Here is a 15,019-nt window from a genome sequence, read left to right as displayed (position 1 = left end):
CTCTAATATTGAGATCCAGCCAGTGGAGCTGAGGAAAGACAAACCTCTGGAATTTCAGGTGGAGAAAAAAGTAGGGAAAAGTTACAATCTGGTAGCCTGGACAGTGAATTTAAAAAGAGCACAGCTCCGTTTGCTGTTATTTCTCAGATTTGGGACATAATCCTTCTCTGATTTAAGTCAACAGGAGTTTTGCTATTGACTTCAGAGGGACCAGAATCAGGCACTGTGTCTGCTCCAGACCTGACTGTTTTATTTGGAAATATAACTTTTTTAAAACACACACTTTTCTCTTAAAATGCTACAAAGTAGAGCAAGTAATTACATTAGGCTCTACCTGAAGCTCCAGAGAGTTAATACAAAGGCTGCTTGGCTCTTGCCAACTTTCACTATTACAATTTTACTAGCACCATATGCAGCACTACCTTACCTGCTTGTTTCACTTAGTGAACTCATTGGGGGTTTGGTTTTTGTTTTTGTTTTAAAGGAGCATGCAATATACACAAACAAAAGCTCCAGGGAGTGGGGACCAGCTTGGTGGCCCATATGGTCTTAGTATCAAAGAAATCAGAGATGGAACAGGTCTGTTTGCTCAGCAACCCTGTCCTTTTTGGAAACATGCAAGAGTTGGCTCAGGAAAAAATGCTCTTTTGGGTGGTTTCTGTTGCCTGCTGTCATGCAAGAAACTGTGAAGTGAGATTTCCGGTGTTATTTTGAGCACCCCTGTAGCCAAAAAAGAAAGGAGCTGCAAGGTAAGGAGAGGACTGGCTGTGTCAGCTTTGAGACTGTGGAAAGGTTGGGGACAGTTTTCTGAGGACAGCCGGGAAAGGGTTTCTGCAGAGGAGAGTTTTCACTTGAAAAAGCTAATCCTGTGATTCTCATGTGACTAATTCCAATTCATGAGACGAACCAAATGCAAATTATACATACAAGGCTTCACATAAAGACCAAAGTGGAGATTATTCTCCAACAGACAGCTTTCCTAAGGCAGAGTAAAAGTTGACGAGGGATTTGTCACCACTGGACTTGAAAATAAGGTGACATCTTGCTGGAAGATGAGTTTTGAAGACCAAAGACTCTTGCAGCTCCCTCAGGCTTGCCCAGAAGGGGCCTTCTGCTGCACCAGGCTGGGGAGATGGACCTCAGCCTCGCCTGCTCTATGCCATGCAGCGGCATGTAAGCGGTCACGCCTGTGATAGTCCTATTTTTGTTTCATCCCAGTGAAAACGCCCTGCGGTCAAGCCAACAAGGCATTTGGCTCTGCCAACGTCCTTTGAGACTGTTGTATTTCGCTGCACTGGAGCAGCTTGATAGACCTCCTGGCTGAGTTGGGTCCTCCCCTACCTCTGTGCACGGTAAATGGACAAGAACCCAGTGTGCCTCATTTGAGGGCCAAGTGGCGTAAGCTGTGCAAAGGGCAGCCCGTGAGCGTTTTTAGCCCTAGGGATTGTCAGCCGTGAGGTGGGCAATGAGAGGGTCTGGGAGTCTAACAGGTGTCAGGAGGAAGCAGTGTTAGATGGAGCAAGGAGGTAGGGAGCAGAAAAGGGAAGAAAGGGCTGGAAAAGGAAGGCAAAGGTGGTAAACTCAAGGAAGTTTCAAGTTGTTTCTCAGAGATGGGTTTGGTGATTGAGTACAGTGTATGGATAACTTCTGCCCACTAAACAGAAAATTTACTGTATCGAAGAGCTCCATCATTGGGCTCCAACTTAGTTCAGGCTGCCGCAAAATAAGGTTTTGTCTTCAGAAGACAACTTGTATTGGCTACTCCCAGAGTCAGAGAAAAATCAAAGGATTTGTGAGGAAAGGTTAAAGGTTTGAAACTGAAGGTGCAGCTTTCAGCCTCATTTGGAGTCTCCTATGGCTTAGTCCAACGAGATTGGACTTCTGCCCACTAAACAGAAAATTTACTGTATCGAAGAGCTCCATCATTGGGCTCCAACTTAGTTCAGGCTGCCGCAAAATAAGGTTTTGTCTTCAGAAGACAACTTGTATTGGCTACTCCCAGAGTCAGAGAAAAATCAAAGGATTTGTGAGGAAAGGTTAAAGGTTTGAAACTGAAGGTGCAGCTTTCAGCCTCATTTGGAGTCTCCTATGGCTTAGTCCACAACGAGATTGGGGGGGGGTTACTGCCAGTACGCTACCTTGAGATGCACAAGTACATTGAGCCGTGACTATTACAAGGCACAACAATGTGGAAGTCAGACTTTGGTGGCTTTAAGACACTGGCTAGCTAAGGCTGACAGGTTTTGTTGCAAATTTGTTTCTGAACCCCAGCATAGCCTAACGCACGCTTATGAGTAAGAGCTAGGCTGGGACCAGCCCTCAGGAGCCAGGATCTGGCAGAGCTGCCCTCTCTCTCTGACCGGGTGAACTGACTGATGGTTTGGGACATGCTTCTCCCTCGCTCTGGGGAAAAGGACCACAGAATCACAGAAATTTTGGTTGCATGGGATTTCTGGAAGTCATCTAGTCCAACCTCCCATCAAAGCAGGACTACCACCAACATTATACCATTAAGTCAGCCTTTATCTAGCCAAGTCATAAAAAGCCTCCAAGAAAGGATCCACCATCACCTCTCTGGAGCACCTGGTGGAGAAGGTTTTCCTAATGGCCAGCCTGAACCTCCCCATCTGCCGTGTGTGGCCATTGCCCCTTGTTACGTCCTCTGGCACCACCAAGAAGAGTTTGGCTCTGTCATCTCCGTACCTGCTCTTGAGACAGCCACAGGCTGCTGTTCCATCACCCTTTAGGCTCCTCTTCGCTGGGCGAAACAAGCCCAGCTCCCTCCACCTCTCTCACACCACACCTGCAGTCTAGGCCCTGGACCATGGTGGTAGCCCTGAGCCGTCACCTCTCCAGTTTTTCCACATCCCCCTTGAAGCAGGGGTCCCAAAACAGGATGCTGTACTCCAGCTGTGGACGCACCAGTGCTGGGAAGGGGAAGTGCATGGTGCCAGCTCTTTCAGCCACAGCCTTATTTTGTGGGCCAATGCATGGTGCAGGCACCACCATGCCTCCACCCATGTCCCCACTGCCGGCTGTCAAAGGGGTCTAAACAGTTGATATAAACTAGGAGAAACGGTGCAGTTTCAGTTACAGCTAAAGCTTCGGTGTCGAAGCACCAGAGCGCCCTCTCCTCAGGATCTGCATATAATTAGCCATGCTTATTCAGTAAATCAGAGCAGCGCCCAACTTACGTCCTCCTGTTCCTCAAGTTCGTGTTTCGGTCTAAGACTTACCAAAACATAGTTTTATATGCTAATTTCCTTATAGTAAACCCCTTACTGTATGTTGTTCATCGATACCAAGTGGTGTACATGTAGGAGTAGGCTAATATTCTGTATATATTACCAACTTTATGAGTTCAAGAATTACAATGTGCTTGCTTTATTTAGGTGGTAAACTTTTTTAATGAGTCTGGAGGGTCCTTTACATAAAAGTAGTGACTCTAGCTTGGAATCTCTTTCCATGTTTATTAGAAATGTGTTTTACCTTACTGTGAAAAAAGCCAAGGAAACATGCCAGCCTTAAAGTCTAATGAAGTAGTTACTCATGCAGTCAAAGTTCATAAATTTTAAATACATTTAATTTATAAATTGAAAACATAGCTTGCACTGGTTTTTTCAAGATTATTGCTTGCCACAGGGGTTTTAGGATAGTTGCCGGGCCATGCTTGTTACCTCTTTCCTTTCAAGGCCAAGACTGGATCTTCACGATCTGCTCAAATTCATTCTGATGTTTTTATTAAAGAAAAAAGTATTTTCAGAGAGGGAGCTCCTTAAAATATTAAAAAACGTAACCCAGCCAGCAGCCTCTTTGTTCTCGACTCAAGATTTGCTTTCGAGCTGACACTTTAATAGAGAGCTCTTTCTTGTGGTGAGAAACCTTTTGTCCCTCTGGAGACCTCTTTTCTGAGCTAATTGCGGAGCACAGTCCCTGCAGTAGCAGTCTGAGCTGGATTTCAGTCTCACACCAATAAAACCTCAGTGCCAGCCTGGGTTAGAAGCCCAGCTCCCAGGAAGAGGGAATTTAGGGAAGGGGGGAAAGGAAGATGCCAGCTCCCCACTTTTTCCCTCTGCAGTCCTCAGGTTGCTCATCCATCCCTCGTGAGCAACTCTGGCTGCACAAGCTCTGCCATAATTTGTCCTACTTGCAAAGCGGTCTCGGGTACAAAACATGCCATAGGGATGCCTGGCACTCCACAGTTCTCTGCCTGCATCAGGAGGAGGCGAGAGGAGGGCGCCAGCCTTATGCCAGCTGGGATTTCCACCAGACACCCCACTGGGCACCCTGCCTTGTACCAGTGCTGCTGCGAAGCGATGTGGCAGCTAGCCGATGACTGCAGGATCACTGCTTGTTGACTCAGAGTCACAGGAGGTCAGTTCTGGAGCTTCACATAACTTTACGTGGATGTTATAGAAATGGGAATGTGCCTAAGATAAGGGAAAGCATCAAGCCCACATCACCTAGAATAGTGGTGTTGATATTTAACTGTTGTATCTTTAGATTTATAATCCTCCCAAGTTTCTTTTAACAATACAGCAATGCAGCCGAAGAAAAAAGGGCAGCAGGGCTCACCCTCCCCATTTCCATGCCCCCAAACTGGTCAATTATACCCAAGCCATTTCAGAAAGATATTTCTCTCACCTGGCCTCCAGTGACGGACATGCCACAGCATCCCTCACCCGGGTACTCACTGAGTCCTTTTCCTAACACTTAAAAAGATTTTTCCTGCACGTAATTCACATAAGGGCCACTTCTGCACGGCTCATCCAGACGACTCCATCCTCAGCCGTGCAGGTACCTCCAAGGACTTCTGCAAAAGGCAGCTGAGAGATGACACCCTCCTAGTGATTGATGGACGTCCCTGCTCTGCCCCAACACTTCTCCCATCTCCTTCCTCCCTGCCCCCCCCCCCCCCCCCCCGCCCCGGCCGAGCCGGCGGCACACGCCAGGCCCAGCCAGCATGGGGAGCGGGGCCGGTAATTGGAAAGGGGAATTGCAAAGCACCAAAGCTTATCAACAGGCAACGGGGGAGAGTTCAACTGCTGTCCTCGGGGGCCCGGCCGGAGGTCTGGAGCGGGTTGGCAGCCTTTTGTTTGGCGGCACGGGGCAGACACGTGCAGCTGCTCCACTCCGAGTGGGCACCGCTGCAGTTGAAGTGGGGGGACGGCTCGCCGGCCGGTGCAGCCTCCTCTTTCTTCTGGGGCTGCCGAGGCCACGGAGAGCAGCACTGGAGCGGGAAACTGGCACAGCTCGGGGCACCCACGCTCCCCAAGTGTTTTTGGGGTAGCCTTAGGTATGGCTTCTTGGCCTCTGAAGCGCCACCAAGCGCCATCACTATGCACACAAAAGTAGCAGCTATTTTCTCATATATCTTTTACTCATTAACCGAATAGTCTAAATATAGCCCCGACTAGCACTAGCAAGAGATGGTGGGTGCCCTCTGTGGTCAGGTCTTTGCTGCTTGTCTACCTGCAGCGCTGGTTTTCTGCACCGGATCCTTCACTTTGCCAGTGCCACGTCAGGTGCCCTCTGCTCTCATTCCTGGGGCGGACGGATAATTTGCATTACGGGTTGCTATCACACATGCAGGAAAGGCATGCAGCCCCAGGAATGGAGCCAGCACGGTCCTCCCATGCTCCTGCCAGCTTGCCACACCCTGTGCAGTCCTCCCCTCCGTCCCTGCACCGGCTCCTGACCAGATGATATCGCTCCTGTCTGGATGTTCAGATAAACCAGGCTTGGTGCAGCGGACATGGATAAAACTCAGGAGTTCAAAGCCCGGCTCCTTTTGCAGGAGTTGTTCTCACTCATTACCCAGGATGGGTCCATCGGGAGTTCCCCAGTCCCAGCAGGGGAAGATTTAATCTTACCAGGGAAGTAAAATGGAAACTATTGTCTTTGCTGGGAAACATTCAAGATGTATCAGGAATATCTGATATGTTCATAGTCTGTGTTCCTGACTTCAGCCTTGGCTTGATGCCAGGCAGTAGTATCTCCACACCTACCAACCACTCGCTGCCAGCCAACACTTCTCCCTTCACTCGGCAATTTATTCAAAATAGCAGGCAAGTGGAGAAGAGGGAAAGCACCTCGTGTCCCTGTGTGGATTTTAGGCTACATCCCAGCTGTATCTTCTGCAGGAGTTAACCCCTGTCCATCCCTCTTCCCAGTTGCGTAAGAATTGAAAAAGATGGTCAAGGGAGAAAAATTAAATGCACGTTTGCACTTTGTCTGACAAAGAAAAAGGTTATGGATGTTTAAAGGTTTGTTGCCGTATTCTAGGTAGAGGAATATGGTTGTGACCTCTTGCATGTTGAAATATGATGTCACTTGCCAGCTTATTATTGATTTCAATTTCACCCATTCATAACAAAGTAGGCTTTCCAATGCAGTAAAAATTCTAGCCTCCAAAGATCCTCAGAGGAGCAACCTCCCACGAGACTTTGTAATCTCTGTCCGGGAATTCCTCAGCTCATCTGTCTCACTGTGTTTTCCTCGGAGTAAATGGAAGATCCCACTTCCCTATGCCTTGAATTCCTTCTGTTAGGATACTTGAGGCAGCACAGCATTTTATAGAGAGATAAAAGCTTGTAAGTGGCACGATAGCCTCATCAGAAGTAATCTGCCTTTTAGTGAATGGCCTCACATCCATCCTCCCTTGCCCACGGATAATTTTTCTCGGTAACTGGAAATACAACTCTCCATTTCTTCTCCTGGGATAACAATATGAGAAAAAAAGATGTTAGTGAGCAAATATTTGGTGGCAAAGCCAAAGGAATCATGTTCTTTTGAGACAAAACTCTACTTACAGCTGAGTAGACAGAGATTAAGTTATAAGGAATCCGGGCTCCTTGCCAATTCCTCCCCATCTGCTTGTCAGGAACAAATGCTTCGTTATTTGGCTCGGTGAAGGAGCAAAGAGCAGGAGAGAGGGCAGTGGGCCATGGCCATGTCCTCCCGCAGGCGTTTCCCCACCCATAGGAGCTGCTCTTGCCTGGGACCTCCAGCACTAATGCTCCATGTTAGTGACAGAAGGAGGGCCAGGGTTGGCTTGCCAGCAGAGGTGGGCACCATTGAGGAAAAAACATCTGGATAGAAGAGAAATGAATGAAGATGGATATGTGAGGCTTACAAAAAACAAAGGCAGGTGTGGGAAATGAAGAAAGTCAAGAAGAGTGATTTTCAGTGTCCCTGCAAGACCAAGGCATGTGGTGTCATAGAGATACGGGCTAAGAGACTACGGGGGGCTGTGAGCAACTGAAAGAGTTTGTAGTTCCTGGAGCTATGTAACTGTGTCACCAGTATACTGTGAAAAATATGAAAAATTACAAGAAGAGCAAGCCCAAGAACCACGTACCCTTACCACAGCAGCAACACCAGCCTCTTTCTGCATCTTGTCCCATGTATCAGAAGGCAAGCTGAAATGAGATGGAGCCTTGAGTGAGTGGCAGACCGTTGCATGACAGCTACGCTTGGGAGCTGAGGAAGTCTGGGCTGAATGTTTGTTGGATGGTCCGATGCCTGTTAGGTGATTTGACAGTTGCTTGGACCACAGGGCTCGAAGGACACTGATCAATGTCTTGATGCCCAGTTGGCAGCTACTAACAAGCAGAGTGCCCCAGGGGTTGATACTGGTGCCAGTATCGTTCTTTATTCTCATCAAAGACCTGAATGAGGAGGCAGAATGCAAATCTGTAAAAGTATCATCCTCAAACACATCTGCGGATGGCACTAAACTAAGGGAGTGGTTGACAAGCCAAATGGTAGAGCGTCAATAAATAGACCTCAAAAACCTAAGGCCTGCACCAACAGAAACCCCGTGAAGTTTAACATGGAGACGTGAAAAGTTCTGTGACTGAAAAGGGCCTGGGGGTTATGGTGGGTGACAAGAGGAATATGAGACTACAATAGGATCCCATCGCAAATAACTGCAAATTGCACGCTCAGCAGTGCTGGGAGGAGGGTGGCCAGCAGATTGAACTGGACTCCTGCATGGCATTGGTAGGTCTGCGCCTGGAGTACAGTGTCCTCTTCAGGGACCCCTGCTTCAAGGGGGATGTGGAAAAACTGGAGAGGTGACGGCTCAGGGCTACCACCATGGTCCAGGGCCTAGACTGCAGGTGTGGTGTGAGAGAGGTGGAGGGAGCTGGGCTTGTTTCGCCCAGCGAAGAGGAGCCTAAAGGGTGATGGAACAGCAGCCTGTGGCTGTCTCAAGAGCAGGTACGGAGATGACAGAGCCAAACTCTTCTTGGTGGTGCCAGAGGACGTAACAAGGGGCAATGGCCACACACGGCAGATGGGGAGGTTCAGGCTGGCCATTAGGAAAACCTTCTCCACCAGGTGCTCCAGAGAGGTGATGGCAGCTCCTTCCTTGGAGGCTTTTCACAGCTTGGCTAGATAAAGGCACTGCTGACCTAATGGTATAACATTGGTGGTAGTCCTGTTTTGAGTGGGGTGATCGCCAGGGTCCCATGCAACCAACATTTCTGTGACTCTATGATCTCATTTCTTTATGTAAAACTTATCAATTTACATACTAGCCTACTTCACTAGCATGGATAAAATCTCAGAGAAGTTGCAAACAATCAATGCAACGCTACATAGATGAGTAGACACGTAACTTGCTGCAATCCAAACACGTCACCCAACGCAGAGCAATGAATGCATGGGTTGCATATTCAGCTGCATGTATTTTCCATTCAGCCAGATCACAGAAATGTATAACAATGTCCTTTATGAAGCCTTTCCCACTGCACCAGAGGTGCCGAGGCACTAGCAGACTCAGCTGTTGATTGTAATTGATTCCAGATTCACCATTCTTGGCAGGCCAAGTCACCACAGAGCGCTCTTTTTTTTTTTGGCTTGCAAAAGTCCTGGAGCACACAACGTGCTCCAGTCACAAATACAGCACTAAGAGGCACTACAGTCCATATGAATCCATAGACAGCACTGTCGTATGCGTTGCCAGCTGGCCAGACCACCATTCTGCACTCACTGATCTATATGAAGGGGGAACAGTATAGAAACTTATCCACATACCTTGTCAAACATCCACATACCATATACTGGCCAGTGCACCCAGTTTGAGTATCTGTGAATAGAGCCACAGCACCGTGTAACGTCAGAATAGTAATCACCCTTTCCACAGTTAAATTTTCTATTTATTTTAGTTTAGGACAACAAGTGTTCTGCACATTGCATAGTCATACTATTTAGGAGACCACCTAATCTGGAGAAAAAAAAAAAAAGCTGACTTGCAAAAATCTTGGCCCTGGCAGATTTTGGGTTGTGTTACCTTTTCATTTTCTCAGTGGCACTGCACTATATTCCTGCTCATCAAAACCCGAGAGCGGCAAACAAACGCCTCTTTCTGAGCAGTGCAAAGTAACCTTTGCAGACCTACCCACCATGTAGGAGTGTTTATAGATGATTTTCATTCTAAGTATCCTGAGATTCGCCTTGTTAGCAAACCAGCACGTTGGGTGAGATTCTTTTCGCTACAGCCTCTATTTTCTGCTCCTGCATGTCTGTGCAGTGATCGTGTATAGCATGGCAAGTGATTCTTCCAGGAAATGTACTGTAATTTCCAGAGCGAAAAGGTCACCAAGAGAGCCATCATCTTTTCACCAGAACTTCCCAAGCATTTCTGTCTCTTGTCTGTGTAAATAACATGCATGGATTTTTGTCATATCTGATCAACCTTCCTCCCACCAATCGTAAACCAAAGAGGCAATTTTGTGTTTACCTGTAATCTGCGTGATCTTATTATCTTTGGTGTGACGTGGAAGGCATAAATCAGAATGTAATTTGAAATTTCCAGAATTCCTCTATAACGGAGATGATAATTCTCCTAGCTGATGTTTTATACCAATTTTTGACATCCTAATCCCATTGATTGTTATTTTAATTAAGTTTTAGAGTAACCTCCGTCCTGCTACTGATTGGGACATATTGACAAAAATTTTCAGAGCATGTGAAGTAATGGCTGGGACAGGTTCTCAAAGGAGATCTCATGCAAAAATCAATAGGAGGACCCCTTGCTCCTGCTGCACTCCTTCCCCTGAATTAGCTAAGCACACCTAAGAAACCACTTTGCAAAGGGCAACCTAAGAAAGAAGTTTAGTTGCAAATGAGGGCAAATAACATTATTAAACCAGTTTGTGGGTGGGAGCTGGCAAAACTTCCTATTATAGTCTACCCATTAGAAAAATGTGCCTCTTGGTTTTTTGTTAATCATTCAAATTTGGATACTTAGAGACCCCACCCTCTAGAATATAAAAGGGAACTTCATTATGGGAGGAGTTGCAGCAGGTTTGCTTGCTTTTTGCCCTCATTTGAGAAAACAAAGAGCTTTATGCAAAGGATTTTAATATTTTTGTCAGCATAAGTCAGGTTTGTATTTACTGATCTGGCAAATCGGGTTCCATTTACAGTCACACATCGGTGCTAGAAGACAGAGACATTTGCATGAAACTGCAACACTAGACGTGTCATATCGTGTTGTTTTTTTTTTATTTTGGACCTTTTTTTGTTATTCTCAGAGGAAAAAAGTTACCCCATTTTGTGCTGTCTTCCATCTCCACCCTTCTTTCTTCCTTTTCTGTCTTCCACACGCTTACCCAATCCCTTGCCTCCTTTTCCCCACTTTATAGTAGTTTAATGAAGACTACATGTCCCTAGTTTGTCCATGAGAGTGTCATATGGGACAGCATTAGAAGGTTTCCTTCTACTGCCTGCCTGCAAGCCACCTTTTTCACCATCTTTTTGACTGTCAGGTCATCTTCCTAGGCAGCCACATTGGCCTCTCCCCGTTCTCACTGCGGGCATCACAGCGGTTTTTCATCACATCTTCGGCACCTCTTTTAGGAGCCGACAGTTCTCCCGGGCTCCCTTTCCCATTAAAATTCCTTTCCACAAGACTGCATTTACCAATTCTTTGAGCGGGTTGAAGTCTTCTGGTTTAAGTTCATTAGTCCATTGCTTTCGCTCCCTCCTCCCCTGAAACTCGAGAGCTCTGCTGATTTGTGATGTTTTCCACCCAGATCGCCTTCCTCCAGCAGCAGCCTCTCAACCAGTTTTCCCATGTTAACCAGCAGCAAACCGTAAGCCACTAGGTACAGCTGCGTACGCTTCACGTCACCGAAACAAAAAGCCGTTTTTTATCCCCAAAACTTCAGGGACGGGCTACATGTTGCAGTCGCCTCCCAAACACATATCTAGGACAGAGTTTCTGCTGCTGTCGGATGTATCCTACCGGAGGTACAGGCATCACTTCCCCATGTCCCCTGCTGCACGCAGGGACCTGGTTCAAGGTATCAGCTCGCCGCGGCTGAAGCGGGATGCTTGCGGCTCTGCAATCAGCCGCCTAGTCTCCATGCAAGCAATTCCCCTAGGAGCCGGGAACCAGCTCAAACGCTTCGGCTCTGTGCTGTCCCCCACTCCCATAAGCCCTAGGATGTAACTGGCTGGAAAGAGATGGGTCTGTGACCTTTAAAGCTGCGTCGACATCCTTGTCACTGAATCAATGGGTCTCTTTCCCCAGTAACAGGCAGTCAGACGTTCAAATGCAGTTAGTGATTTTGCACGGTTCTCATCTTGGATGCTGAATTTCTCCCTGAAGTCAAGGGAAGTGTCATCAGGCACCCAGCAACACTGAAAGTCACACGCAGGGTGTCTTAAGAAAGGGCAACAAAAACAAACCCCACAAAAATCAAGGCATATAAATCTGAAAGGCAGACTTTAGAAAAACAGGAAAAAAGAATGTTTGCCTGGATTTCTCCCAGAAACAGCGACTATAATTCTGTAAGGCTGAAGATCAAGAAAATTATCTTTTAGTTTTACCCACATCATCTTACACAGTATTTTCAACAAAATATTATTCACCATAATTTTCCACTTCTAACTGTAAAGTTCTTTTACTTCCTTTACTTCTAAGTGTAAAGCTTAAAAGAGCTAAGTAAAGCTCTTTTCAGTGTCAAATTCCCCCAGAATTAGAGGGCTGGGTGCACTGAATCACCATTACTGTTGAACACACATCCTGCTTCTTGCTGCTCTCTGTCCTGCTTTTGCTTTTCTCCGGCCATTTATTACCTTCTTTCCTTTCCTCGCTTTCTATTTCAGGCTGTCAAGGAGAGAGCAGAGTCCGACTCCCGCAATGAAATGCTTCACCTGGGGAGCCTGCTGAGAGCGAAATTGATAAAGGACAGCACCAGCCCAGGCAATTTCACTCACAGCGGGCACTTGCAGGTGAAGCACTACCATAAAATGGAGCAAGGTTACTCGCCCGCTGCCTCCCAGCACAAGTCACCAGCTGATAGCTGCTTCTTTCATGATCTTTTCACCCGTCTCCTGCCAGGCACCGCTTGCTCTGACCCCAGCGCAAGAGGCAGGAATCAGCCATGTAGACTAGCATTTGCTAGCAGGGGGGATGAGCCCAGGTAAGTGCTCCAAACATTGAATGCTCAGCTGAAGCGTGGCCCGGCCACAGGACCGCTGGAGGCCTTCCTCAGGCCACCTTCCCACTGGTGGCATCCCGGGGAGGATGCCCGTGGTCCCACCCGCCTCACCGGGTACGACAACAGTCCCACAGAGCTGCGCCCACTGCAACCGCCTGGCGGGACAAAGGTGACTTGTAGCTGTTTCTGTAGCATCTGGTAAGGGTACCAGCCTGATGCTCGGCATAATTTAGGACAACCTATACACCATTTTAGCTGGTGGCTCCCGTGGATCTATTCCAGCACGGGTTAGGTCCCAAGGGGTAGGAACACTATAACTCCAGCATCGCTTTGCCCCAATCCCGCTTTCTCAGCTATTTGAAAATCCCATGTATTAGAGGACACCTTTTCACCAGCTCAGGATTTTTTTATTTTGATAGGAGTATTCCTCAGAGCCTGACTGACACTGGGGCTGAGCTTTTTCCCTCAGACAGGTTAGCGTAAGGAGTAGTCCTGAGAGAAGCCTGGTGATGCAGAGTAGGGAAACTGGTCTCTGCCATCTACCCCTTTCTTCAATACTGGGAGTAGGGGATGAAACTTAAAAGCTCCAGATTTGAAACAAATAAAGAGATTTTTCTTACATATTCATAATTTATTTGTCAAGTGAAGATACACTATGTCATAACTGAGACCAAAATGTCTTGAAAAAGGCTTAAGCCTTTAAGGTGAACAGTCATGGTTGCAGTTAGATCGCACTGATAAAGCAGGATAAAAAGTTATGGCAGATAACCTTTCTCATACTTCATGGCATAAAATTCCAGGAACTGAAGGGATTATTGAGAAACCCCCTTTCTAAACAGTGCTTCTCATGGAGCGCTCTGTAGTCCTTGTTAGAGACTTGAATACCAGGCAGTGCCAGACATCTAGTAGAGCAACTCCTGCAGTACTGGTGGGGGGGAAATCGTTATGACAAATACTCTTTCTATGAGTCAAAAAATACCCATCATACCATTTACAAAATTCAAGGACTGAAATTATGACCTAAGAAGCACAGTGCAAACTCAATGTACGTGAACACTTAGCTCCTAATTTGGCACATAATTCCCAATTGAAATTAGTGGAAAAATAGGAGTCTCAAAAGGATTTAACTGCCTCAATACCTTCATAGTTCTTGTCCAGATTTCCAGCAGCCACATCCCAAATCAGCTCTGCAGCCTTTACCACGTTGTTCCAGAAGGCTTCCCATAATCTGAATTTCATAAACGTGATATGCTTTATAATAGTGCAAAATTCACCACCAGGAACTGGACTTAAGTAAAGATCTTTGTCAATGAATGTGGCTGATTGCATGTGTTAATATGTCATGCCACAGAAGGATACAGGGTGAGGACAGAATACTTGAGAAATGTGACCTGCTAATTATTAGATTAACTGCTAATAACCAGATGGTGTCTGTGTGTGTGTCTGTGTGTTCCCGATTACGGGCTAGAATAATTTTGATATAGATTATTAAACAAATTTTTTCTTCCCCCCCCCCCCATCTAGTTTAACTCTTGTCAAAGATCCTGAACAGTCTCTTCTTGAAGGAAAAAAAAATACAGACTCTTCTTTTCCCAGTTGATAGAAAACAGTGATCACCAAGAGTGATATTTAAGCTTGGAAACTTGGATGAGCTTGGATATTTAAGCTTACAGTGAAACTATTAATTACCAACCATGCTCACTGGTTACACAGGTAACCAGCTCAATTGATTTGGGGCTCACAGAGCTATAAAAAGAAAGCATTCCCCTTTGTTTTATCCACAAACATATTCCCGTATAAAGGTTTGTTTCTTCCCAATCCCTATAATTGGTACTAATGTGAACAGCAATTTTATTATTACACACTGAGGGCTGAACAAACTAATTGGTGCAGCCTGAACCAGACCTGCTCCAAACATGGGAGGCATGGGCCAGGCAGGCAGCAATCTTCCCACACTTTCTTTTGTGCTGGTTTAAAATTCACCAGGGACCTCACAGAAACCTTACCTATAGCAACCGCTGAAGAGAGTCATAAATGCAGCTGCTCCCAAGGCCGTTAGTGCTCAGACCGTACTAGCTGGTGCCACGTGCCCCCTCTCCCTCCCGGAGGAGTCTGGTTTGTGTTTGCTGCAAGGCACCAGTGCATCCCTCTCGGCACACTCATTTCTGCGAAGACTCTGCCCCATTGCCTAGGCAAAGGAGTCAGCCGAGCTGAATTTAGCCTTAAATATACAGTGATGGCTGTATAATTGTCTCAGCATTTTCTTTTGAGATGTAATTCAGTAGCGGTTTTTATCTTACAGAGCTCTTCTTTGCCTGTTTTATTCAGTCAGTCCTTTCTCTTTTTAATTTGGCGAGTCGGGTATCAGACTGATTGTACATTTCTAGCACTGTATGAAATAGTGGGGAAAAAGACATAGGCCTCTATAGTATACCAAAAGCCTGAAAGGATTTGTGATAAATACTAATTTGAAGCTGGTCATAAAGTCATGGGAGGTGCTGGATCTAATGCCTGAACAAAGATTTAAAAAAAAAAAAAAAAAAAAACCCAACCACAAACAC

General features: G+C 46.4%; 1 protein-coding gene across 1 annotated transcript in view; it reads left to right on the top strand.

Annotated features, from left to right (window-relative positions):
- Window positions 1-11,191: 11,191 nt before the first annotated feature.
- The window catches only part of TM9SF2 (transmembrane 9 superfamily member 2), a 37,693-nt gene continuing 33,865 nt past the window's right edge, over window positions 11,192-15,019 (top strand). The window contains exons 1-3 of the mRNA XM_009288491.1: window positions 11,192-11,428; window positions 12,124-12,249; window positions 12,469-12,627. Of these exons, the coding sequence (XP_009286766.1) occupies window positions 11,192-11,428; window positions 12,124-12,249; window positions 12,469-12,627 (522 nt within the window). The remainder of the gene's footprint in view (window positions 11,429-12,123; window positions 12,250-12,468; window positions 12,628-15,019) is intronic.

This window comes from Aptenodytes forsteri, unplaced genomic scaffold, assembly GCF_000699145.1.
Source record: "Aptenodytes forsteri isolate BGI_AS27 unplaced genomic scaffold, ASM69914v1 Scaffold123, whole genome shotgun sequence".
Classification (NCBI taxonomy): domain Eukaryota; kingdom Metazoa; phylum Chordata; class Aves; order Sphenisciformes; family Spheniscidae; genus Aptenodytes; species Aptenodytes forsteri.
This window is presented reverse-complemented; position numbering and strand designations above follow the sequence as displayed.